This window comes from Lissotriton vulgaris, chromosome 6, assembly GCF_964263255.1.
Source record: "Lissotriton vulgaris chromosome 6, aLisVul1.2, whole genome shotgun sequence".
NCBI lineage: Eukaryota > Metazoa > Chordata > Amphibia > Caudata > Salamandridae > Lissotriton > Lissotriton vulgaris.
Window position 1 is genome coordinate 1,204,318,228 of NC_141694.1, and position 26,832 is coordinate 1,204,345,059.

The 26,832-nt window shown below is 44.8% G+C and overlaps 1 protein-coding gene across 1 annotated transcript in view; it reads right to left on the minus strand.

Annotated features, from left to right (window-relative positions):
• Positions 1–2,694: 2,694 nt before the first annotated feature.
• Positions 2,695–26,832, minus strand: part of PACRG (parkin coregulated) — a 1,181,602-nt gene continuing 1,157,464 nt past the window's right edge. The window contains exon 5 of the mRNA XM_086927307.1: positions 2,695–3,186. Within this exon, the coding sequence (XP_086783433.1) occupies positions 3,026–3,186 (161 nt within the window). The 3' untranslated portion in view covers positions 2,695–3,025. The remainder of the gene's footprint in view (positions 3,187–26,832) is intronic.

Genomic DNA, 26,832 nt, shown 5'->3' on the forward strand with positions numbered 1-26,832 from the left:
GACTTCTGTGTCTGCCCATCTAAATAAGGTAGGCAGACATTCAGGTCAAACTCAGGCAGCCCTTACTCAGTCGGGCCCTTTGTGGGGTGTAAATCTGACAGAGGCAGAGTAGCCTCTGCCGTGGTTACTCCAAAGGTTCAACTGCATCTAAATTCGGCAGGCGAATCATTATATTGGCTGTAAGCATACTCTATCACCATTGTGATGGAGTATGCTTACCACCAAAATATAAATCAGGCCCTATGTAAGCAATACAATTCAATCCATTCAATTTCTATCCAGTCCATACTGATAAGATCAGAAACTATTCTTAATATATTTTTTCTCAATATGTGATTTCAGTCAGAAGAGATTCGGATTGACAAATGATTTGCCATACACAAATGTTTATTTTGCTGATGACTTTGCCATATGAACTCCCTTAGAGGGTTGAAACAGTAACAGTTTCAATTCTCTCCCAGAATAAAGTTGAAACGTGCTGGAGTAATAATCTAGTAGCATACCTGCATCTGCCTGAGCTGAACTGTCAGCATCTGTGTCTGAATGTTCCACTCTCCTTCAAAATAGTGATGGGCTCTTTCTTCACTTTTATTAAATCCACTACAGCATTACTTTAATATCTGTACAATTGTATGTATCATGAGCTGTATTAAATACTGAATAGAAATTTCGTTTCAAAGTGTAAGTAATGTTGATGAAACAGTGGAGTACTTTCCATAGTGCCACAGGCAAACCCCTGAATATGTTTAGATAATTCACTAAGATATAGCAGATACAAGTAAAATAATTGCCACCAGGACACTGAGTTAAAGCCTTAGGATCATGTCTTGGCACTTCAGGATGATGAGACACTTCTACATACTGCAAAAATTAAGACATCTCAGAAGCCCAAAGGTGGTCTGATGAAGTGTTGAAAGAGACCATTATTTCCTAGACATTATGTGACGTTTGATGAGCTGTCGTTGTAGTCGTTGTAGGAACGCATATCAAATAACGATCAGTCGTTCTAATATGCTCAAGCCTTTGCATCCGCCATGTTTTAATGAGGGAGTTGCACTGAGTGGGCGGGTATGCCAAGACATAGGTCCCTTCATTACCATGCGTAAGGGGCTTGCCTCCCTCCCCGCCCTCCCACTGATGAGGCCTGTACATTGAGTAACAAAGGCATGTGTGAGTCCCGTCAGTGAAGCTTATGCATGATTAGATCAAAGAGGTCAAGAATAGCATATGTATGCAGATGATAATGTATTGTAACATACAGGTCTTCATTGAAAAGAAGGCAAGGAATGGATTTCCATGCAATGTGAAGTATGTAATCGTATTGTACAAGTGCTTTCCACTGTAAGTCAGGGACTGAATGGGGTAAACACTCTACTACATTTTTACCTTAAATATGGCCCCATAACCAGAACGCCAAATATGAAGTGATCATGGACACTGACCCCCGCGCCTCCAGCACCAATTGAGAACCAATCACTTTTTCAAGCCTGATCGGGTCATCCCTATCAGTTTATCAGTCCAACTAGTTTGTGTGTGCCTGAAATGGGCGTTTGCGCCTGCTTTGTGCGCCCCCGAGGCACTTTGCTGTTACAGAAGGGGCTGCAGAAAACTTCTGTAATACTGAAAGCGCTGACGCGCATACAGCACCAGCGCTTCGTCAAGAGGCCGTTCCCTCATTTCCATGGGGGCATGCCCCATGGAAATGATGAAATCCCTTTGCCTCTGCACCCGTGCCCTATTACAGACGTGGACGTTGAGGCAAAGAAGCTCTCAGGATGCGCACTGGCAGTGTGTATCCCTCAAAGGTGGCGCCCCCTGATGGCAGCTCTCTGGAGGGGGCAAAAGGGGCCCTATGGACATCTTCATGCAGGTGGGTGCAGCCATTCACTGCACCCACCTGCAAAGGGATCTCAAATCCCCTTTTAAACTAGGGGCTGTATGAGTGCGTGGCTGCCCTCGGGCAGCACATTCAATTTAATAGGGTGCACTTTCTCTGTTTGCGCCTGGCGCACCTATTTTAAGGTGCACCAGGGCGTAAACAGGGAAAGTGTGCCCTAAACAAAATAGGCCCCATGGTTGATTGATGGTTGGCTTAATTTTGCAGAAAGACAGACTTTGTGGTATGTCTTCGGGAAGAGCAGATCTTGTCATTGATGGTTACTGGGGCTATAGTGAAACATTGTGTTTTAGGGATTGTTCACATTTTCGGTGATTTATTGCTCTTGATACATACCTGGACTTATCTCCTCTTGCTTTTTTGTTTTCAGGCTATGCTTTACTACTTTCAAACTGAGCGAAAACTTAAAACGACTCCATCCTTACCGTATAACACCTCTAAGCAAATAAAGACACCTTTTGTCGTACATATACATTTTTTTCGTAATTGACACGCTTTTTTAATGAAAGCTCAAATCACATAACACAAAAGGTCAAGCTATCGAAAAACATTTTTTTCAGGATACTTTGAGCCAGACAGAAAGAAGGGACTGGGGTCTTTCTGAATGCCCCAAGTCTCACCGCTCACTTCCATTGCGAATCACAGCACATTATTCCGCACAGCTGCCGGGGAGACAAGGCTGAATCGGTGTTTCTCTTCCATGACAAACACCTATTAAGCAGTCAGCCTAAACCCTCCCCGTTACAACCCCTGACATCACCCCCAGGGCACGCCGACACAGACCAGCAATTTCGCAGTTGCGTATGAAAATTATAGTTTTATTGTCTCTACAACTGGAGGATTAATTCTGGCCCCCATGCCAGCCAGCTCTGTTATAAAGAAGCAATTCTTCCGTGGTACAAATAAGCACAGTACACCATTGTAATCTTGGGAACAGTCACCATTTATGTATTAGATAGCCTTGTTCTCAAAAGTGCTAATAGTCTGCTGGCCCAAAAGCTGCTTCTGTATCAGCTGTAGAGAAAGGAGGCATAAATAACAGGACTCTTAGGGAGAAACAGTGATAGGCTTTCTGGAAACAAGTGAACCCTGCACTTTGGGACATGGTTTCTTTGCTTTTTTTCCCCTTTAGTTTAGCAAGCACGACTCGTAGGTGGGCACCATGTATTTTATGTTTATGAAAGCGTCTTCTCCTCCGTAGCGCTCGAAGACCTCTAGCGTCTCCTGGATCAGGTCGCCGATGTTTTCCCGCTTCTGCTGGCTGTAGTCGATGCCGTCCCCTGAGTTAACTGCGAAACAGAGAAAGGAGGGGTGTATTAGGTCTTGGTTTTAGGCTTAGAGTAGACACCACAAATGTAGCTCATTTCCTATCAAATTAGAATAAGTCGTTGCACAAGGCTTCTAGATAATCAGCGTTTCCACTGATTTTGCACCCGCGACATGGTCTCCTGATACATGAAAACGTGGAAGTACAACATTGCATGTGAGAAGGGTCACTGGCTAGGTCTGGTGGGAGCTGAGGTCTGGTGGTTTATTCATTTTTTATTCTAACATTTTTATATGGTGTGAACATCGCCCCTGCGGGTATCAGAACGCTTTACACATGCACAAAGGGCAGAGGCAAAAGGAAAACTAATATTAGTCCCAGCTACAAATGGATACAGTAGTACAAACATATTAACTATAAATAAAACAATCATCAAATCGATGACAGCAAGTAATATTCATAAGGGTAATTGGCGAGAGCAAGAGAGGTATGGGCGCAGGGCCGGCTCTAGGCTTATGGTGGCCCTGGGCAGGGAGCGTAGGTAGAGGGCCCCGAAGAGGGGGTCCGGGCGAGGTGGAGCGCGCAGGCCAGTAAAGAGGGGAGGGGGTCAGGGAGTTTAGAAGTGGACCAGAGCCGGAGGCCGCCAAATCCCTACCAGGGGCCACCACGCAAATATGTATCCATCCTCAGAGGATTAATATATTAAGGATATATATTGGCGTGGTGGCCCCTGGGGTTTGGTGGCCCTGTGCAGGTGCACAGCTTGCACATGCCTAGAGCCGGCCCTGATGGGCGGTGGAAATCCTAGGATCTAGGGCATAAGTTTGTTCATGAGTAATGATTTAACTTCTTTCTTGAAGGAAACAGTTGAGGAATTAAGTCTTGTTAAAACCTTGTTTATTGGCAATCATAGGGTATTCTTTTTTCAACTTTAGAAACGCAGGGCTGCACAGTATGTGTGCTGCTTTGTGCAGCACAGAAGTTGCAACTCAACATTTTTAAAATGATTGTTTATGTGCAGGAAGGGTCACCTTCCTGCAAAAACAATCATGCGTGGCGTTTTGCTGTTTTTATGTGTGAATGCAGCAAACATAGAAACAGCAAAAACGAGGAAAAACAAAGCATTTCACCTTATTGCGCCATATTAAGACCAGGTTTATTTGTCTTAATTTTGGTGCTGTTCCATATTTATGCCACCCTTGTAAATTTTGGGAGTGTCAAAACCAATTGGTGTTGCAGCGGAACGCCCACCGCAACACCCATTGCCCACCCCTTTCACGCTAAGGGTGGAGAAGTGTGGCTCAGGGGTTAGAGGCGGCAGACCCGGAAGCTGAGATCGGTCCAGGACCAGGGTTCAATTCCCCGCCTCGGCGGGTCTTGGGCACAAAAATTCCACGGACTCGATAATTCTTGTTCAGGTGCCTACTTGACTCACGGGTTCACACTCTGCGACTCTGGGCAATAGCTTGCTTAATCTCCACTACGGCCCCTCGCGGCGGGATGCCTGGCTTTCACCTTGTGGATACCCTGCTGGGGTTATCTCACAGGGGAATACCAGGACGGGTTCCCAAGGCAAGCGCCTTGATGCCTTCGGGTGATACGTGCGCTATATAAATCGCAATACAAGTATAGCCTGAAAGAGCTCCTTATTTACAAGGCAGCATTAGGCCGTATTAAGTGGTTTAACACTGCCTTGTAAATAAGGCGAAGCCCGTATCTCCACATGAACATCTTTAAAAGTGACGTTCTTTTGGCAATAGGGACTTGTAAATATGGCCCACAGTTTTTAAGCTAGCGAAGAACTGCTTTGATTCCTGTAATTCCATTAAAATCACTCTTCTTTTTGATGGATGTAGTCATTCTTCACAGCAGTAGTTCTTAGCTGGTGCCCTCTTACATTTGAAGTATAGGGGAGAGGACAAAACAGTAGCAGGATTAGTGAAACAACCCTGGTACTTCTCCACCCCCTCGCACGGATAAAGAGTAATCACTGTTGCAACTGTGCTCTTTTCAAGTTCCTGGGAGGAAGGAGCTACAGTGAAACCAACATGGAGGTGACCTCAGTCAGATCACGGTCAACTATAAACAAATTCATCTATTACTCTGGGCCAAAATACTTAAGGAAAAAAGTTTTAAAAAGCAGTTATATGGTGCAGCTACTGGTACACAATTACATAATCTGGGGCTATCATTTAAATGATAGATCTGTTGCTTAACAATGTCTTGCCTTTGGAGATGCGTTCTTTCATTTCTTCTTAACATTTGTCAATGTGAAATGAAGTCGGCATAAAGTTGAAACCCACAGAGTAAAAAAGCGGAGCCAGACAGGCCCGAAATCCCAAATTAATGGCTCTGCAGTTTATTTCTTCTGTCAAATAGTTAGGCCAGATCCTTTTTTAATAGGCATGGCAATTGTAAGGATATGGTGGGAGGATATGCAGCATTTTCACTAGTAGGTTTATCACATGCAAAAAAATATTTGCGCATGTGCATGACCCTGCGTCTGCAAATATCTTAAATGTATAAGAGTACAAAGACTGAAGACCATCATTTTCATAGGGATAGCTGAGAAATGGGGAAACAAAGGAGGTGTAGAGAACGAAAAGCACATCAGAAACACGTTACTTACCTGTACACTGTAATCCTGCAGTATTAATATATTTCCTGGAGTGACATGCTTGAATCTTCCCCGTTGTCATGGTGGGAGTACCATGGCAATATTGACAGGCATTGGGAACCATAGAGAAGTTAAGTGACATTGATAACCAATTCACATTGTTTTAGATTAGAAGAACCAAATTTCAACCCATGAGAGGACAGACCCTGGACCACTCTTCCCCTTTAGGGCCACCATACCTTAGATTTCTAACCATGTGTTGTATGTGAGGGAGTCTCCTGAGCTCACACTCGACAGAGAAGATTTAAACATGTGAATCTATGAAAAAGTCAATACTGGAGAAATGTTGCTTAGTCATTGACACAAGTTCATCCAACACAAACAAGTCATAATGGAAGAGCTTTAACAAAATATTTCTAACACACTCTGTAGATTAAAGCACCTATCCTTTGTCCTACAAAATGGTTCGTATTTCACATTTCCTTTTCTATCCACACAGGCCTATTCAAAGGATGTGCAGATATCTTGAGAGCACTAGAGTGGTTTGAAAGTTAATGTACTGCTCTGACCACCAGTGTGATTTCTCGCCCAGTTAATGGGAATCCTCCCCCCCACTGTCAAAGGGCAGTAAGTGCATGGCGAATGTTCTCTGGTATATACACCGTTCTTAGTTCTACTTCCCACCGCTGTTTATAAAGAGTTAGAATTTGTACTAGTGATGCTGGTAGATCCTTTGTAACGATCAAGCGCTCAACAAACTCTGAACTTCCAGTATCATAAAAATCATGCTGATACCTCTGGTTTCTTTGTGTATACATTATACTTTTGAAGTTATGGACCCATGACTGGCACCATGTTACATTATTTTACCCCAAATTGATTAAGGGTCACACTTGGTAGATCCTCTAAGTCCTAAGAAATAGATCTAACCTTTTTTTCAAAAAAGGAGAACTGGCAGATATCTCTCGCTGTGCCAAAACTGATAGGCTTGAGGAGAAAGGAGTGTTTAGAGTCAGATTAACCTGCCAGAGAATCTCTCATTCACAGGAGGTATATGTAGAATCCTGTCCTCTACCCCTGAAATCAGTATGCACACACAGTGATTGGTGTTTCACTAAATGAGTATTGACTACATACTATCTTTCTACAAATCATGTGCATTAAAGCAGTGCTTTCCAAACTTTTTAGAACCATAACTCAAGTTTTAGAAGAACAAACTTTTGTGACCTATTAGCTTTAATGGACATGAAGAGGTCGATATTTTAATGTAACTGAAGCATCGTGTGGTAGCAAACTGTCATTTACAGACAGCACATTTGCCACTGAAATAGTCACTAAATTTGCACAGACATATAGTTTGTCTGATAAAACTATACTGCACACAAATGATAATGTGTCGAAATTGGGTTTCAGTGAATATTTATCACTTGCGCCTCACCAAGTAAAGTGTCTTGATTTGGTTTGCTCCAATTAAAATGTTTGTTTCCATCACACTTGAGAATTACAAAAAAAGTGCTTCTGTTTTGCTCTCTAATTGCTGAATGTGTACAGTTTGTTTATAAGTATTTACAATTTGTTGTGTTACAGAAAAATGACATTCTACAGTCTTTCTTTTCGCACTTCCTGTACTCAAGCAAGATTGTCATGATTCACTTTACTTTTCTTTCTCTTGACCGCAATGTGAGAGGAGTTTGTAAACACAAATCCCTGTGATAAAAAACATAAGTAGCAATTTCCCAGAAAACATAGCCTGACATCTGAACTCTGTCTCTGAAGCGACAACAAATGTGACAAGATGAGTACAAAAAGTAGGCGCATCTTAATTTATTGCTATGACTTTCGTGATCCACCAAAAATCATCTTGTGACTCACCAATGGTGATAAGACCCACAGTTTGTGAAAAATTGCATTAGAGTGATTCTATGTACTATAAGCAACTCAGCAACAATTATACAGTTTAGGTCAAATGTCAAATGTGCATATCCCTATCCTATTAGTTTGATCAAATTGGCTGAAACCAACCTCATAACAGTATGGCTGAGGAAGTCTGAATTAGCTAACAAGCTAATATGCCAAGTCATGTGTTAAATTAAAATAACATAACATACACAGTGTATATAAGGGTGCCTTCAGGTCGTAGGACAGAATTATATGGTTTAGCTCTATCTCCAGGAACTGGTTCATGCAGGATCACAACGCCTATTGGGCTCAAAGAGCTTCCGCTCCCGTCGTGTGTGTCATCCCTGCTGAGACAGCTTCCCGGGCACACACACACACACAGTTTTTGTTGCGCTGCTGTGGGCTGGAATCCGTCTTGTTGCAGCCACATCCAAGTACTTCACAGGTCTTTGAGGTCTTCAAAAGACCATTCACTTGTTAACGAGGCTTTGTTGTTATTTCACCCGTTCTTAGAGCCCCTGCATCTCCACTCTCCCTATGACTGGAAGAATTAGACCCCACCCCGAAATTTTTATCAGTCCCCCCCCGAAATTTGGCTCTAGTTGCGCCTCTGGGTTCATGTGTCTGAGCGTATCCCCTAGGCTTTAAGTGGGCTGGGTCTCACCGGTGCTGAGCACCGGCAGTTTTTTAACGAGGGCCTCAAAAAGGGTCTCTATCAGGCTCTGTTTGGTGCCCGGGCACGGACCACCCGTGTTTTTTTCAGGACTGCAGTGACAGCAGGCACGTCGATATGCGCGTTCTCACTAGTGGAGAAGTTACAAATTGACGTCATGCCAGGTGAGTGTTGTAGGGGAAGGGAAATCATGTAAAGTAATTTTCTCCCTGGATTTCCCTTCTCTTTTTGAAATGCAGGAGCAGCAACATCGTTGTGGTGTCACCAGGGCTTTAAGTGAAAGCTTTTTCAATATTATATATGACAAGCCATAGTTGCTGCTTATTTATCTTATGCAACTAACAACCATTGACAAAGCCAATAGTCCTGCCTTGTTGTGGGTATGATGTATCATACCTGGTTGCAATGACAGAAACAGCTAAATACAAGCTGGGTGGCACACTATGCTAAGCACAGATTTTTACCTTAATGGGCTTAAGCCACGCCCTTTACTTACATCGGACACGCCCCGTTGAACCCCCCCCCACACAGTTTTTTCATCCCACTTAAAGCCCTGCCTAGCTCTATACGAATATCCTATATACTGTTTCTAGGCATGGTGCTCTATGGAGCAAGGATGGTTGGTTAATTCCTGGCTCTGGTATCATTATATAAGGTATATTTGAACAATGCTTCTTGTTCAAAAAGTGTATGCTGAAGCTTACTACTACTTTCCTTCCTTTTTCCTACAGGACAGAACACACAAGGTCATCTCCCTCAGAACTATCTCTTCAGCTAGGTCACTACAAACAATGCGTGCACTAAACAATGGAAAGTTTCCTTCTCAGTGTTATTAGCATGAGCTGGAAAAAGACTGTAATCAAAGCATACCTTTAGCAGCTGCAAAAATAAGAACAAGTTGATCTGCTTTTTTTCACTTGCACCTCGCATGCATTACATCTAAATGCAAAGGCGGTGTTGGAATAGAATGCGCTATATGCAATCAGGCCTGTACTGCAAGTAACATGACAAACATACATAAAAAGCCCTCCTACGCATGTTAGTGCCGCGTTTGCGTTTTAAATTGCTCCTGGAGAAAAACCACAATCACTCGGACCTGAACATCATTCGCAATCCAGCACGCTTAAAAAAAATGAACAAGCGCAAACTATTAAATTAATAAATATGGCATTGGTGGCAGTAAAGTAACGTTTCCACTTGTCCATTGTGGTCCCAATTCACAAAGAGTTTGCTGTGAGCAGAAGTAATTTACTCAGGGGTGCAGCTTCCTTTGGTACAGCAGGTGCAGTGGCACTGGGGCCCAGATGTCTGAGGGCCCTACAGAACCCTCAGTATTGCTGTAGTTCAGATTTTAACCCCTTCACTGCGGCGGCTATTCCGCAGCAGTGCTAAGGGGGCGGGGCGGAAGAGCGGCGGGCGCATGCTGGTGACGGAACCGCTCCGTCACCAGCGTCGGTTGCGCTGTGCTTATGACGGAGCGGTTCCGTCAAGGCCCCGCCTGCTCAATAGAACGCTCAACGCAGGCGCGGAATTCGCGCCGCGCCTTAGCGGCGGGTGGGCCATGACGGAACCGCTCCGTCATCAGCACAGCGCCACCGCAGCGGATGACAGAGCGGTTCCATCATCAGCGCTCAAGGGGTTAAACAGTAGTTGGGGGCCCATTTCTCTCCTTGCACTAGGGCCCACCATGACTCACTGGCTACACCAGTGCCTTGTAAAACAGGAGTGCTACAGGAGTTACAGCAAAATCTGTGTCACTCAGGCCCTGCAAGTCTATGTTTGCTCTCTGTAGGGTGCATCTTAATGCCTTCCATCAAAGACTATCGCCTAAGAAGCGTAGGGTTACACCACTGCAGCTTACCAATTAAAGGGAGTAAGGACGAAAATAAAAGGGAAAAAAAACACAACTGACCGACGACTTTAGATTCACACTTGAATGCAAAGTTTAACTGGCATCCAAAGCAGCGCACAGTGCCGAGCCGCACACTGTTCCGGCACTTGCTTCTGAAACGTAATTGATTTCGGAGTGCGCCTTCCATTTTAGGAAAACCTCATTTCACATGATAAATACCTCCCGGGGAATCGTAAAAGGGTCATTTCCGCGCGAGATGTGTCCAACGGTTTCTTAAATTGCGCGGCAGGTAGACTCGGACAACTCGCGGTAGGAGCTCGGGGTTACTTAATTACTCGGGGAGGACAAACGCTATGCCTCATAAAGAGAGTGGTTAATGGGATTCAGCAAACGAAGGGGAGCTGTTATCGCAAACATACCATTAAAAACAAACGCAGCGTTGCTGCGTGCATTTTCATCCCAAATACACTTATTATGACTCCGTTTTCACGCGGGTCAGAGGCACGGAGGCGCTGGGATTTACGACTGCTCTTCGAGTTCACAAAACTCCCAGGCACATAGAAGTACGTTCTCTCGGCGCCGTGGAAGTCTTGCACGCAGATGTATGGTATTCAGATACATTTCTGCTATACGACCTTTATTCTCACCAAAAACCTGTAAAGTCTGTATTGCCCACTGTCCCTCTGCATAGGGTTCGAAAATTGGAGATATTGTTACATTTTTCCTTTGCATGCTAAATTGTTTTTCTGTTAACGACTGCTCATAGGCGGTTTCACTAACTGGAGCCAATTTACAGAACTTTACTACTTTGTCTTGGATTACTTTACCGCTTTTATTGTCCATATGTCTGGAAGTGCATGGCTTTGCCCCCCCACCCCCCCACCCCCCCCCCTCTCCCCCTACCCGCCCATCACGCTTATTGTTATCTTGATTTGACTGTACTTCGGTACACTGTGTTTTACCTATTTGATATTTTAATATTTCTCACCATTTGTTTAGCTTTCTGTTCCATTTCAGGTAGCAGTGCTGGAAAGCGAGCTTCCAGAAACACCTGCACTTCCTATCTTTTGGACTTCAAGGCACACTACACCCCTAAAGCCGCCTACGTCACCATTTCAGGGAACATTGATACTAATGTAGAATGAACAGCTCAACTGAACACAGAGGCCCTTGATAGGCTGTTGCTTTGCTCTACCGCTATCAGCTGGTATTTTGCCTACTTACAAAGGTAGACAATGTCAACTTGATTTTCACCAATCTTCCGGAAAGCTCTACATCTCCTTTTTTTGCTCAAAACTGGCTACCCCATACTGCCATTGCCTCCACGCTTACATTCTTGAAGCGTCATAGTATTTCCTTCAGCTCTCAAAAGTGTTTCTACTAGAAACGGGTCCAAAGTTAATTCTACTTCCTTCAGCAGTGCTTTAAAATCCTGTCCTTTAAACTATCCCAGAATAATCTAGATGAAATAGGATGGCGACTTTATGCTGGAAAAAGAGGGCTATCTTTGAGAAAAGATTCCAAGAGGACTGGGTAATATTCTTGGAGGTTGAGGAGTTGCAAATATTCTTTACAGTAGAAAAAATGGCACAGGAAGAGTTATTAGCAGATACAATCTTTTACCAGTAATAAGCAGGTCTTGCCAGTCTGACAAGAGATTTATATTTGTAAATGGCAAGAGCAATGGCTTGTTTAGTGGCTGGATTATAGCCGGACCTCCTGCTTTGTTTGAGCGATTTACCTTGATGTTTGGTGGCCCTGAAGTCCTCACTGTATTAGGGGTCCCAGGGATTTGAGGTATGATCAAAAAGAAAAAGTTTCAAGCGCATTAATACAGCCAGAGCGACACATGATTCAAGAATTGTGGGTAGATAATCTGTGGTCTTTCCTTCTATTGCCCTCCTGGTTTGCATAATTCCCACCTCTTCTCAGTTCTGTACTGCCTCTGTTAACTTTATAGTGACTTTGCTTAACTCCCTTCAATTGGGTTCCCCATTGGAAGTGTGTATTCCCCGCATTCTCAAATATTGTGCACACACCATCAGCCGCACACTGCTCGATCTCTGTAATGTGTCCATTGCTTCTGCCTCTGTTAGGCAGCTAGGAAACAAGCCCTAGTCATTTCCTTACTCAAAAAGTTCACTAATGATATTTCAGTTTTAAGCAACCAGCCATCAATTCTGCTGTGGTCCTTCTTCAAAACTAACAATGATCTTGATTACTGGCTAGCTGCCTCCGTTGATATTCACTCCATCTTGAATCTGCCTGGCTCTGCTGCCCTGGTACTACTCAATCTCTGTGACCTTCGATATGTTCATGAACGACTTATTTCTCGTCTCCTCAGCAGTAGGCTCTATAAGCAAACCATGGCCTGGCTGAACACTTTTCTCTCTGGCAAAACACAAACTGTTTATCATCCCCCTTTTTGCTCTGCGTCTCTTTTGGTTACCTTTGATGTTCCCCAAAGATCCTCTCTAAGCCCAACATTATCAATATCTACATTGCTCCCATCATTTCTGTTCCTCTCCTTCATTTTCAACTTACGGTCTATGCTTATGGCGCACAACTCCCCATGTCCTTTAGCAATAACACCACAAACACTGCTTGCAGTAGATGGCTGGATGTCTAGTAACTGCCCTAAGGGACAAGACCTCAGTCTTTATTTTAGGGCCCCTTGCTTCCATCTGGACCTCATAGTGGGGGCCAAGAGAACTTGGGCTCTCCCCTAACTTCCGGTTACAACAGCTCGAAATCTTGGAGTATCTTGACTACAATCTTTCTGGAATCTTCACTGGCTTCCTGCTACTAAACGCTCCATGTTTTAAATTCCTACATCTCTATCACTGCAATTTCAACCACTTTGTTCCTTTTTATGTTGGAAAAAACTTTTTTAGGTATTGCCCAAATCTCCCTTTACATTCATCTGGAGCCTACTTGCTCTCTCTCCCTCACTTCAGACACATTTGCACTGGCGGGCACTCCCTTTCTTTCATGGCCGTGAAGCATTGGAACTTGCTCCATTTTCTCATTAAACACAATTCAGGATCATTTCAACTTTAAGAAAGAATAGAAAACTTGGCTCTTCCACATTGCTTACTTCCTTCCCTTCTCCTAAGCTTTGCTCTGCACCAGGACCCCATTTGGCTTAGGAACGTGCTTTATAAATCCTGCTCATTCATTAATTCCAGCCCATAATCCCCAGGAAAATGGGGCAAATTGTGCACGTTCCCACACTCACAGCACCACATAGAGTCGGTGGTTCCGGTCTAGAAGGGGGGAGTGAAAGAGTCGAAGGATAGAAAGAGAGAAATTGTATGAGGAGAAAATGGGAGCATATTTGCCAAGGCTGCTTTTAGTTCCCTAGGCCGGCTCCAACAAAAATGATATGCTTGCATAGTGAAAATGTCCATGTTGCATGAAGTTGTCGGTCATTGCCTTATTTCAATCAGTTCAAAGTTCCAGGTGGCATTTATGAAAGAGGAATATCTCCAGGCATAGCAAAACACTTGTGAGTGACACCTCTGCGTGTAAAAGTGGCTCTGTGATTCAATTCTCAGGTCTGAATGTAGAGCTTCAGACTTTTTCCAGCTTAACGTAGAAAGCAGCAAAAAAGCTTTGTGACTCGGGATCTTAAGACTCTTATGAGTGGCCTACCTAAGTTCATTTATGTGTGACAACATTCAGGGCTATACAGGCCTTTTATTCCACCACGGTATTACCCCAATAGACTGAAGCCCTTGGAGGCTTCTTTTGAAAGGCCAAGGCTGCTCCTAGTGCCTCTGTCACTTTCCCCAGTTCCCCAGGGTAAATGCAAGAGAGGCACAGGGAGGCTTTGAGAGAGAGAAAGCGCTCAGAGAGGGGGGAGAGTGAGAGAATCGATGGATAGAAAGAAAGAGATTGTGTGAGTGGACAAAGGAAGTGGGCTGGTTTGAGCATTTTGGTCAGGGCTGCTTTGGATTCCCCAAAATTATTTGCTTGCATGGTGGAAATTTCCATTTTCCATGCATTTGTCGATCATCGCCTTATTTCAACCAATTCAACATTTATTAGAAAAACAACTTCATGAACACGGCAAGGTGGTACATACTGCCTACTGAAACACCACGTGCATGCTGGCCTAAATGAAGCCCCTACTGAACAGACGGACATATCCATTGCAATTATGAAAAGTGTCCTTATTTCTTTCAGTAGATAGTGCAGCCGATTGATGGGCCCACAGAATTCAGAAGATTACTGTTCCTAAAGAGAATCTGCCATGAACCAAATTATTTACAAACATGCTCACAATTTCATAGATGAATGTGTGCGCTTATGAAGATCTCGCAGTGGGAAGAGTTATATTTGCCTATGACACCAGAAACCTCAAGAGGAAGCTCAAACCGAGTTCACGAGTTCCGTGAAGACCTCTATGTTATGACGCCTTTCAGTATTTAAAGGGACAGTCACAAATCCACTTTATAATGTGTGACATCCCTTACCCTCAAAACGTTTCTGAGTTACTTTCCATGGCATGATCAGTCAGGAGGTATGCAATGATGATATTGTTTTGGTGGCTACTACTCACGACGTACCTTTACTTTATCTTAAATGCCGTCCTTAAACATACACTACGATAGACATACCCAAATGTTCGCGCATGCCTTGTGCTTACTACTTCACAGTGATTGTGCAGGCATCTGAAAAATGGTGCCAGCACTCTATGTACCACGGTGCTGTACCAGAGATTGTTACTATATGCAGTGCTGGGAAAGGCACACGGCCTGGAAGTTTCAAGAAGCCCTGCTACCTAGGTGTTAGGTGTTGTACAATCAGGCAGAAACACTGCACATACCAGAGTGCAGTATAACAGGCCATTACTAGAGGTAACTGAAGAGCCTTAAGGGTTCAATACTACTGAACTACCCCGGAAGATACACATCCTCAGGGGCTTACTAAAGGCCCTGTAGGCTGGACAGCTGCAACTGAATGCCCCAGTATAGAAGAGCTCAACCTGTTGATAAATGTCACGGAAGAGGCACTCCATTTGTTGAGCAGGACTCTGACTTTAATTGAAAAAAAGAGAGAAATGTGTCCAACTACTTCCCAATTACGAACCCATGGATTTCTAATTTTCAATACCAACTTCTCTTATAACAATACCACCACCATGGTCTGGAACAGGCGCACAACGCCCCCGCCCCCTTCCCCTTCATTGTGTGTGGCAGCCCGGTCTGAGTCAGCTTCCCGGGCACAAACACAGCCGCATCTGAGTAGTTCACAGGTCTTTAAAAGACCATTTGCTTGTTAATGAGGCTTTGTTGTTTTCCACCCCTTCTCAGAGCCCCTGCAGCCACTCTGTCTATTGCTTGGAGAATCAGCCCCCCCCCCCCCCGAATTTCTTTTGCAGTCAAAAGAGCTAGTGACAGCAAAGAGACGGCATGCTTACACTAAACATAGAGGTAATCCATAATTACAAGTAAGTAACTTGTTTAACCCTCAATGTATGCAGTACGCAGGTTCCCACTAATTGAACCTCCTACAATACGAAAGCCAGCCTGGTAGAATGTAGTGGTAGAGGCTGTGTCAGAAACACTTGCAGATGACTTCACTTCCAACCCTAACAAATATAGACACGAAGAGACCTATGGTTACATCTTGTAAATGCACGCAAAAATGCATGTCTCACCTAAGGCAATGTTAGTGGTGCCTTTCATGGAGAACAGGCCCTACGTTCTTGTGATTTAGCTTCTTAGTCTTATCCTACAGTAAAGCAGTCCTATTCACAAGTAAATTAGCTCCTATTTATGAAAGTAACCCTCCCAAAAGGTAGAGTTTCCCGGGTTTTGTATCTAAAGCAATAGCATAAAGGTAAAGGTGACTATGATTTTGGGTACTTTGCTGGAACTGTCTCAGCACTTAGATTTCAGCTTTAGATGCCACTGGTGCACTTAACAATTTCTCTGTAGCCATATTATGCTCCCCAGGACAATTGTTTAGTGGTACAAACAGCTACTGTGCTTCATTTGTTTAAATATCTTTATTTGCATTTTGTCAAACAAACAGGTTACAGTTAAAGAAGAAAGTGGGGAAAGGGAAGGAGGGGGAGGGAGAGGTGAAACAGGTAGGATAGTGATCTTGTATGAGACAGTGAACAAATAGTCATTACAGGTAGAATCAAGGGTTGGCAGGTACTGTCTGAATATCTGCAAACTGTGATAAACATTAAGTCAATATAGCAGGTGAGTGCCACAGATTGCATTTTTGTTGTGGTAAATATGTATCAACTATCAGGAGGATCACCCTTTAGTGTCCAGACGGATGTAAGAAGAATAGTCATCCGTTCTCAGCTATACACATCAATGTCTGTACCTGGTTAGCCAGTTCGGACAGCTACTGGGCTTCATGTGTTTAACTTTCTTGTTAGGCACCAACCCTAAACTCAACCACGGGTGAGCTTGTTACGAAACTCAGGGCCAACCTCCACTAGAGTGCCTATTTGGTTGACTTGGCTTACACCACCCCTCCCCTTTGTCTGCGCTGCCAAGATACCACACTGTAATCAATAATATTCTCATGATTGACAACCATACAACTACATTTCTTCCCACTCCATCTCTCAGTTGGTTAGTGTTAGAAATGGGGTCTCTAGTTGGCAGCGGTTTGCACCCTATCCAAGTAGGGACCATCACCCTAGTCAGTGTAAGGGAGTCACACAGCTCAGATAACCCCATCTCATCCGCTTGATAGCTTGGCACGAGCAGGCAGGCTTTACTCAGAGGCAATGCGCAAAGCATTTGTAGAAACACACAGTAACACAGTGAAAACTCTACAAAACGAGTTCACACCAGTTTAGGCAATATTTATCTGAATAGAGCAAGACCAAACAAAAATAAGAAATCATACACAAGTAAAGATAGCACTTTTCAAAGGTTAAATAAGTTAAGTTCTTAAATACCTTTGGATGGGTTTCTCTTAGCATAAAGTACCTTGAATGTACCAAAATGCAAAGGCACCGGAAAGCAAAATGGTTCTCCGGTTCCTTACTCCCAGAGGAGGTGGTGCATCCGTTGATTACTTCTACGCATGTGAGGTGATGCATCGGGTCCTTACCGTCAGAGGAAGTGATGCGTCGGTTCCTTACGGGAAGGGGAGGTGATTTGTCGATCTCTGGACACGCGGCCTCGGGTCACTACTGCTGGGCAACACAACATTAATGAACAGACAGTGTCGAAGTACGATGCCTCGAAAATCCAGATATGTTCTGTCAATGTGCTTCGTCTAGAAAACTGGTGCTGAGAGTCGATGCGAGGATTTTCTTACCAATTTGTACTTCAAAGGGCCAAGGAACTGGATTTGGCACCACTTGGCAAGTCAGAGCTCTCAGCAGACGAGCCCAGGCAGTAGTAGGTAAAGTATTTGATGGCCTGAGACTTCTTAACAGGAGGCAAGCAAGCACAAGCCCTTGGAGAACCTTGGAAGCAGGATACAGATAGCAAAGTCCAGTCCTTTTACTCCCAGGACAGAAGCAGCAAGCATCATGCCAGCACAGCAAAGCAACAGGCAGAGTTGCAACAGTCTCTCCTACAGCATCCAGCTCTTCTTCCTGGCAGAATGTCATTTAGTTCAGAAGTGTTCCTATTTGAGAGTGGCAGAGGTTCAATACTTATACCCCTTTCTGCCTTTTAAGTAGGCAAATGTCAACAGGTATTCTTTGTTGTGGACAAAACCCAGCCTTTCCCTGACCTGCCTCCAGACACACTACAGGGGGTGGAGAACGGCTGTAGGTGAGAACAGGCCCAGCCCTATTCAGGTGTCAGTGAGAACTCCTTCCACCACTCTTGCCCAGGAAGGCCCATCAACCTAATGATGGCCCATCAGGATATGCAAGGTACACCTCAGCTCCCTTTGTGTGACTGCCTAGAGTGAATGCACAAACAGCCCAACTGTCGTCCGAACCCAGATGTGGATTCTAGAGACAGGCAGAGGCATGGAATGGTAAAGCAAGAAAACACCCACTTTCTAAAAGTGGTATTTTCAAACATGCAATTTAAAAACTGACTTCATCAAAAGATGTGCTTTTAAATTGTGAGTTCAGATAGCTCAAACTCAAAATATGTATCTGCTCCTAATGGGAAATTACACTTAAAAGATAATTCAAGATGTGATTCCTTACACTGGAGCTACATGCTATACACTCTCCCGAAGTTTGGAATCACAGATGAGTATGTGAAATGGGTTAGCCTATTGTATATGGACCCCACGGCACTTGTACATACAGGGGTACATATTTCACAACAATACCCTGTAGCGAGGGGTACTCGGCAAGGGTGCCCACTCTCACCCATGCTGTTCATCCTAGCCCTAGAACCACTTGCTATCAAACTCTGTATTATGGCAGAACACTGGGGAATACGATCGGGAAACTACACACACATTATTTTGGCATATGCAGATGATTTAATACTATACTTCAATAATCTTAGCGACGATCTTGAGCCGGCACCCACTATTTTCCATACATTCCAAATGCTGTCAGGGCGCTCTATTAATGAGTCCAAATTGTATGCGTACTCGTTTACTGAAGATACACAGGCTGATCCATTACACTTTGGCCAGTGGACGTTTCAAACAGTGCCGGTCGCCTTTAGGTACCTTGGCATTCAAGTATACAGAGAGGCGGGAGATATATTAGGTGGTAACTTGACCCAGGCTATTACAACATTTAAAGCGCAAATACTATTCTGGACATCCTTGCCACTGTCTGTGGCAGGAAAAGTGGCAATTGCCAAAATGGTAATGTTCCCCAGGCTACTTTATTGTTTTACCAATTATGATTCTCCTTGTGCAGACACCTACTTCTCACCAGTCAATGGTTCACTGAACATTGATATTATCTTCCACACCACACGCAGAGCCCAATGGAGAAACACGTTCCGCACCTTACTCACCATCTCCACCTCCAGGAATTTCGCGCATGGCCTAAAACTCTCCATCACTCCATCCCAACTCTTCCCGGGCAGAACAACCATCACTATATACAATAACGGGATTATCCTTATTCAATCCACAGACAAGAACCTGGAACTACTAGACAACCTGTTCCCCACGTTCAAACAACACCTCGCCAGTCATCTGACCCCCACTCATAGCACCCGCAAGCCAATCACCCCTGAATTCACAGCCCCCAATCACAACCCCTCCAACCTAGCTCAACCCCAAAACGACACACACCTTCCCTCCACCCCGGCACCTTAGACATTCACCCACCTAATGTAGCTACCTCGCACTCCACATTTACAGACACAGATCCCTCACCCACACATTCCAGCGGCACCACCTCCCCCCCACAACCTCACCGTGCCATCCTCTCATACCACACCCATTCCTGTCACCCCTGACACCACAGCCTCAAACCACATTCATTCTAACCTAGCCCAGCCCCAAAATGACAGGCACCTCTTCTTTACTCCCGACACCCTAGTCACTCACCCACCTACCGTAACTACTGCACTCCCGTCGAGCACAGACATAGATCACTCCCCCTCTTACACCAACCACCTCACCCCTTCCCCTCACACACCAGCCCTCATCCCCTTTCCCACCCCTGACACCACAGCTCCCACACAAAACGACATGCACCACCCCTTCACTCCCGGCACCTTAGTCATTCACCCACGTACCGCAGCTACCCCACATCCCTCAAGTACAGACATAGATCTCTCTCTCGCCCACAACAACCACCCCACCCCTTCCCCCTACACACCACCCCTCATCCCCGTCCCTCTCATCCCCGTTCCTCTCACCCCTGAGACCACAGCTCCCTCCCGCATCCCGCCTAACCTAGATCAACATCAGACCGACACACACAAAGGCAAACCCCACCCTTTATCCCCCCCCACTCTCAGCCCTCACTTCCTCCCATTAACTAATCACACAGAACACACTACCTCCATCAACTCAACTCCACCCCCTCAAAAAAGAACCATCTACAATCCCACTTCCCCCCCCACCACCCAACCTCCACCCCCTACACCACTAATAAACGCCCATCCTCCACCCCGCACTCTACGCCTACCACCAATACTCTCATCCACACCAACCTCTCCCCTATGTCATCCACGCCAGACCCTCCCATCCCCACCTCTAACACATTTCCCACAGTGGACCACATTTCGGCCTCCCTCCTCCAGCTCAAAGAAGACATGCACATCATCAAACAACAACTACTCTGTCTATCACACTCCAGTCACCCCTCACCAAACACCCTCCACCAGATCAAACAAGACATTCACAACATCAAACAAACACTCAGCGCACACCCCAGACACCACTCACGCGCCTCCACCTTCACCTCCCCTCCCAACTGGTCCTCCACCCGGGCGGCGAACTCTCGCACTCGACTCCCACCGCACTGGACCTCAATCCCTGTGCACAATCGTGAAAACCGCCCCCATCGCTCCTGCAACCCTCTCTCGGACCTAGACACAATCACCCTCCTCCGCTCCTATGACTCAGCTCCTCATAGCAACACACCCGACACTCTCACTGCCATTCCTACGATTCACTCCAATCCCCTTAGACCCCCCACACTGAACAACAGAATCGCTATCCATAGTAACCTGAGTAAAGGCCCCCTCGCTCTAGAACACCCTTCCACCCTCGACACACCCCGTCTCAAATGCACTCTCCTCAACTGCAGATCAGCCGCTAGACACTCCGCCGCCATCGCCGATCTCATCCTAAAATTGGATCTTGACTTAATCATCATGACTGAAACATGGCTAACAGAATCTTCTACACCTATAATGGACATTCCGGTTCCCCCCAACTACCACATCACTAGACTTGACAGGTCTGGCAATAAAAAAGGTGGCGGAATCGCATGTATATACAGGAGCAACCTCTCTGTCTTGAAAGTAACTTCCCCTTCCCTACCCTCCCCAACGTCCTGTGAATACATCTGCCTTGATATTATCAGTGAGGGCAAACCGATCTGCACTCTTCACAGCGTTTACCACCCACCCGGTGACAACCTTACCTTCTCCCAACAAATCATGGACATGATCTCAACCAACTCTGGGCGACAACTCACACAAATATATCTTGGTGACTTCAACCTCCACTGGAACGATCATAATGATGCGGTGGTAAAAGGCCTGAAGAATTTCCTCAACGCCCTTGACCTTACTCAAATTTGCAACAGTCCAACACACGAGAAAGGCTCTATCCTCGACCTTATCATCTCCAAAGAGGCCTCTATCCAACTCGAATCTATCCAACCCTGTGACTGGTCGGACCATCATATTATCACGTTCTTCATCAATGAAAAAGTCAAATTTAACCCTGTTCAATCCGCCAGGCCCAAAGTCTGGAAAAGAGACATGAAAAAACTAAACTCAAACTCTCTGCCCCCCAACAGCTGCAACTTTCTACTTCCTCCGGCTGGCGTTGAGGACGTCCAATCCTTGACAGATCACTATCTTAACAGTATGACCTCAATAATTAATGAAGTCGCACCCTTGCAACTAAAAAAAGCCACCACAAAAATCTCCAATCCCTGGTACGACGGGAGTCTCAATGACGATAGACGCGCCATGCGAATGGCAGAGCGCACCTGGAGAGCAGCTCCCTCTGCACTGAACCTAAAAAACCTGAAGAAAAAGAGAAATGCCTACTTCAGGAAAATAAAACGATCAAAATCAGACTTCTTCAGCCGTCAGCTCGACCAAGCCAAAAATCGTCCGAGAAAGCTGTTTGAACTTATCCGAACACAATCCAAAGAACAACCCCAACCTCTCAACACTATGTGCGAAGCTCCCTCCTGCAAAGATTTCGCCTCTTTCTTTAACCAAAAAACTGACAACATAAAGAATGATCTCCTCATGGACGCAAGCCTCTATCCCAAACCCCACCGCATAGCACCCACTACACCAAAAAACAATGACACCTGGTCAACCTTTGTCACCTACACAGAAGAAGAAATTGGCAAACTGCTCAGCTCTCTGAAACCATCCAATCACCTCACGGACCCCCTTCCTGCTAACGCTGTCAAAGTCCTCACCCCGTCGCTCCTGCCACTCTGGACCAAAATCATTAACTGCTCACTTCAACAAGGGATCATTCCCGACTCCCTTAAAGTTGGACAAGTCACACCTTTGCTAAAGAAACCCTCAGCCGACCCCTCTGACCTAAACAACTACCGTCCCATTACCAACATTCCGACTCTTGCCAGACTGCTGGAAAAATGCGCACAAACACAACTGACTAAACACATTACTCAGTTTGATCTCCTCAACTCTCATCAATCAGGCTTCCGAGCAAATCACAGTACTGAAACTGCTATGACTCACATAATCGACGACGCCCTCCAAATCCTAGATCATAACGATACCTGCCTCCTCATCCTCCTTGATCTCTCCTCCGCATTTGACACCGTCAAACATGAGAACTTACTCGAACTATTAAACACAAGAATGGGCCTATCTGGAACTGTGCTCAAATGGTTCACGTCCTTTCTGCATAACAGGTCGCAGAAATTCAAGAGCAACAACTTGATGTCCGCGCCAAGACCTGTATCGCTAGGCGTACCACAAGGATCCTCCCTATCCCCAACTTTGTTCAACCTAGTCATGGAACCTCTCACCACCTTGCTGCAAGAATCCAATGTACACTTCCATATGTATGCTGATGACACCCAACTTTATCTCAAACTACAATCACCCAAAGACATCACGCTCTTGAACTCAACGATCAGAAGCACCCAATCTTGGTTGGCCGCTAATCATCTCAAACTCAATGCCCTTAAAACAGAGTTCCTTCTGATCTCGCCACCCGCGAAGATCACTACTGCACAAATGTGGCTTAAAGACCTGACGGCACTCAATGTTCAACCCACCATCGTGGACTCAGCGAAATCTCTGGGCATAACACTTGACACCAATCTCAGCATGCAGGAACACATCAACAAAGCAACTAAGGGAGCGAACTACCATATCAACACCCTTAGGAAACTTAAACCTTTCCTTCCAGCCAAAGACTTCAAAACTGCGGTCCAATCTCTAGTCATACCTCGAATAGAATACGGCAGCACCGCCCTATGCGGTCTCCCCCTGGCTACTAATGCACCCATAAGAGCCTCTTTAAACGCCGCAGCGAGACTTATCACTGGATCAAAAAAACACTCACACATTTCCCCTGACTTCAAATCCCTGAACTGGCTGCCGTTTGAAGCCAGAATTCACCTGAAAATCGCTTGTTTGACGCACAAAGCTGTCCACCTGAGCTCACCTAGATACCTCGCGCAGAAGCTGACGATTTCTGGAGGCTCCAGAAACACTAGAGGCACAAACAATCTTTTGCTAAAGCCTAAAAGATTCTGCAAGGAAAAAACCTATAAACGCTCTTTCTCAGGAATGGCTCCCAGGATTTGGAACTCGCTCCCCCCTGAAACCAGGCTCATCACCTCTACCATACTTTTCAAGAAAGAAGTAAAAGCGATCCTCATGGCTAAATACACTTGAACCACTACTGGGGAAAAAATACAAAGACTCGATACTCATCTGTACTACTTGTTCGAACCCTTTGTATTCTTATTTTTTTTTGACTTTGAAATTGACTTATTTGATTGTTTTATGATATCACTTCAATGTACTTTTAACATGATTGATGTATCTGCGTATACATGCTCCCCTCCTCTGTAAAGCGCTCTGATATCTGCGAAGATCTTGTTCGCGCTATATAAAACTTTCAAAATAAAAATGATTCCAGCACATGTGTTCCAAATCTTAGATACCCTACTCGTAGAATTAATTTGGGGGGCGGGACTTAGACGAATAGGAATGGCGAAACTCCAATTAGGTACAAGACATGGATGGCTGGGTGTCCCAGACTTCAAACCCTACTGTTATGCTAGCCAATTACAGTGGCTGGCGTACTGGATTGCAGGACTCAACCTGCAGGAGATTGCCATCACCTGGAGTGATTGGGAAAAGGGGGGACTTCATACACTTCTGTTGCCAAACAACAGGATCCCAGCGACACCGCCCCCACTGTTAAAAATTGCATTGAGGTATTGGAAAAAGGAGCTGCAATATACAAAGATACAGATCCCATTTGCCCCCAAAATTCCCCTACTGGGAATCCCACTGACGTCAGGGAAAGTAACACTGCGACGTATATACTCTTGAGTCAACGCAGGAGTAAGCACAGTAGGAATGTTATTTGCGGATAATACTCTGATGAACCACAAAACATTTGTGAGGGAACAGGGAGTACCAAGTACATAATTTCTTCAGCATGCGAATATTATCCAATATGTCCGCCCAACATGGGCCGGAGACGGGACGGCACCCCCGACACACAAGTTGCACACATGCAGTATCTAATGGGTAACGGTAGTCATTTGACCAAATGGTTATATCAAGGGATTCGAGTGCATGCAGCAGTATCATTACAGACACTTCGTGATAAATGGACTGGTGACATAGGCCGTGAACTAACTGATAAAGAATGGGGACTTATCTTGGAATATCCAAGGAAGGTGTCACGCAACCCAAAGTTTAAATTTATTCAGCTCATGGTAACGCACCATGCCTACTTGACCCCCCCCCCCCACAAACTAAGTCTGATGTTTCAAGACATGGCGGATGTGTGCCCCAGATGCCATGCCACGAATGCAACTCAACTACACATGTAATGGGTATGCCCGAGACTGGTACTTTATTGGTCAACGCTGCAATCAATACTAAGTGGCATGGCACAAGGGGAGGGGGAGGGAGAGAACCGTTAGATACTGTATATTGGGGCTAAGGCCTAGAGGTAAGAAGGGTAGCACCACACGTAGATTTGCAAATTTGGCACTGATACTTGCTAAAAGGACAATCACCATGAGATGGAAGGCCGCAAAAGCACCGACAATGTTAGACTGGTACAATGAAGTGGTTAGATGGGGCAAAGCAGAAGGTGCAGAATTACAAAGGGAGGAACAGAGGGGATTGTGAAAGAAACCTATTTCAATGGAATGAAATGTGATGTTGGAGGAATTTATAAAAACAGAGGTACAGACATCATTGACTGGATAATGTTAGTTTCTTTATGCTGTCAACAAATAGAATGGAAGGGTGGCTACCAGAAGTTGTGTACTGTTGCATGTTTCTGGAATTATTTGATGGGCTTGTGTCACTAAGTGTACCTGTAAGTGTGGTTATGCTGACTGACTAAAATATGTAGGAATGAAGAGCTGAGTCTGTGGGATGGGAGAGGGGTGGGGTTCAGTCGATTTTTGAGTAGATAAGGAGGAGGGTGGTTGGTTGCCTTCCTTATAATATTCACTGCACATTATATGTATAGCACAAACAATTATACAGTAGACATTGTAACGTACTGAAAGTAGAACAGTGAAATTTCTTTCTTCGATGATACTGCTGGTTGCTTATAGTTATTGGGGTCATTCTTGGTTTTATTTTGTTCCGATGTATGAAATGTCCTGGTGGCCTCGATATGATGTAAATCAGTGATTACGGATGGCGTAATGTTAAGAAAATTAATAAAATATGTAAAAACAGATAAAAGATCATTCAAGGCAATCCACATCCTACCCTTTGGAAGATATGCTCCTTGCAACAGTGAAAAAGGAAATTAGCTGTATTTCACTATCAGATCACATATAAACACAACAGTGCATGTCCCACCTTTTAAATACACTGCACCCTGCCCATGTGGCTGCCTTGGACCTACCTTAGGGGTGGCTTACAGGTAGTAAATGAGAAGGTTTGGGCCTGGCAAGTAGGTGCACTTGCCAGGTCAAAATCACAGTTGAAACTGCACACACTGACAATGCAGTGCGAGATCTAAGACATGTTGAAAGGGCTACTCATGTGGGTGGCAGAATCAGTGCTGCAGTCCCACTGCTAGCATTTGATTTACAGGCCCTGGGCACACCTGGGACTTACTAGTAAATAAAATATGCTAATAATGGATAAACCAATACAATTCACACAAGGACCATTTGCACTTTAGCACGTGTCAGCAGTGGTAAAGTGTCCAGAGTCCTAAAACCAGCACACAGTCAAAAACAGGAGGGCAGACGCAAAAAAACAGGAGAATCAGGCCAAAAAATGCTAAGACTAACAGTTAGGAGTTTCACTGCACCCAAACCGCCAATATGATTGTTCTTCTTTCCTTAACAAAAATATAAAAATCTTCTTTACTAGTCTATAGTATAAAAATATGTGAGTTAAGAGTTTGAGAGGCTTTGATGGGGTTTACTGCTATTGATCTTGGCCACGTAGATAGTGGAAACAGCCCTAAATACCTGCATACTTAAGTGTAGAGTGTATTTTAAACCTGATAAAAAGTGAGGCACATTTTGTAAGTGAACTGATTTCCACATCAGCATTTCGAACAATGCAGTGGGAGGAATGATTGGGGGTGAAACGCAGTCGCTCATAACTGCGTCATGCTGCGGCTCTTAGACCGCTATAAAAGCGGGCGATGAGTTTGCTGCAGATGTTATGGTATGTGTGTGGACTGGAAGCCGTCGGAGACTTCAACTGCCCAGTCATGATCCAGCCACATGCCCTAACCTCAGTGAACGTCAGTGCTTATTTTTACATTTTGCCATAAGTAGTTCATCTTAGTTAATCTCCGG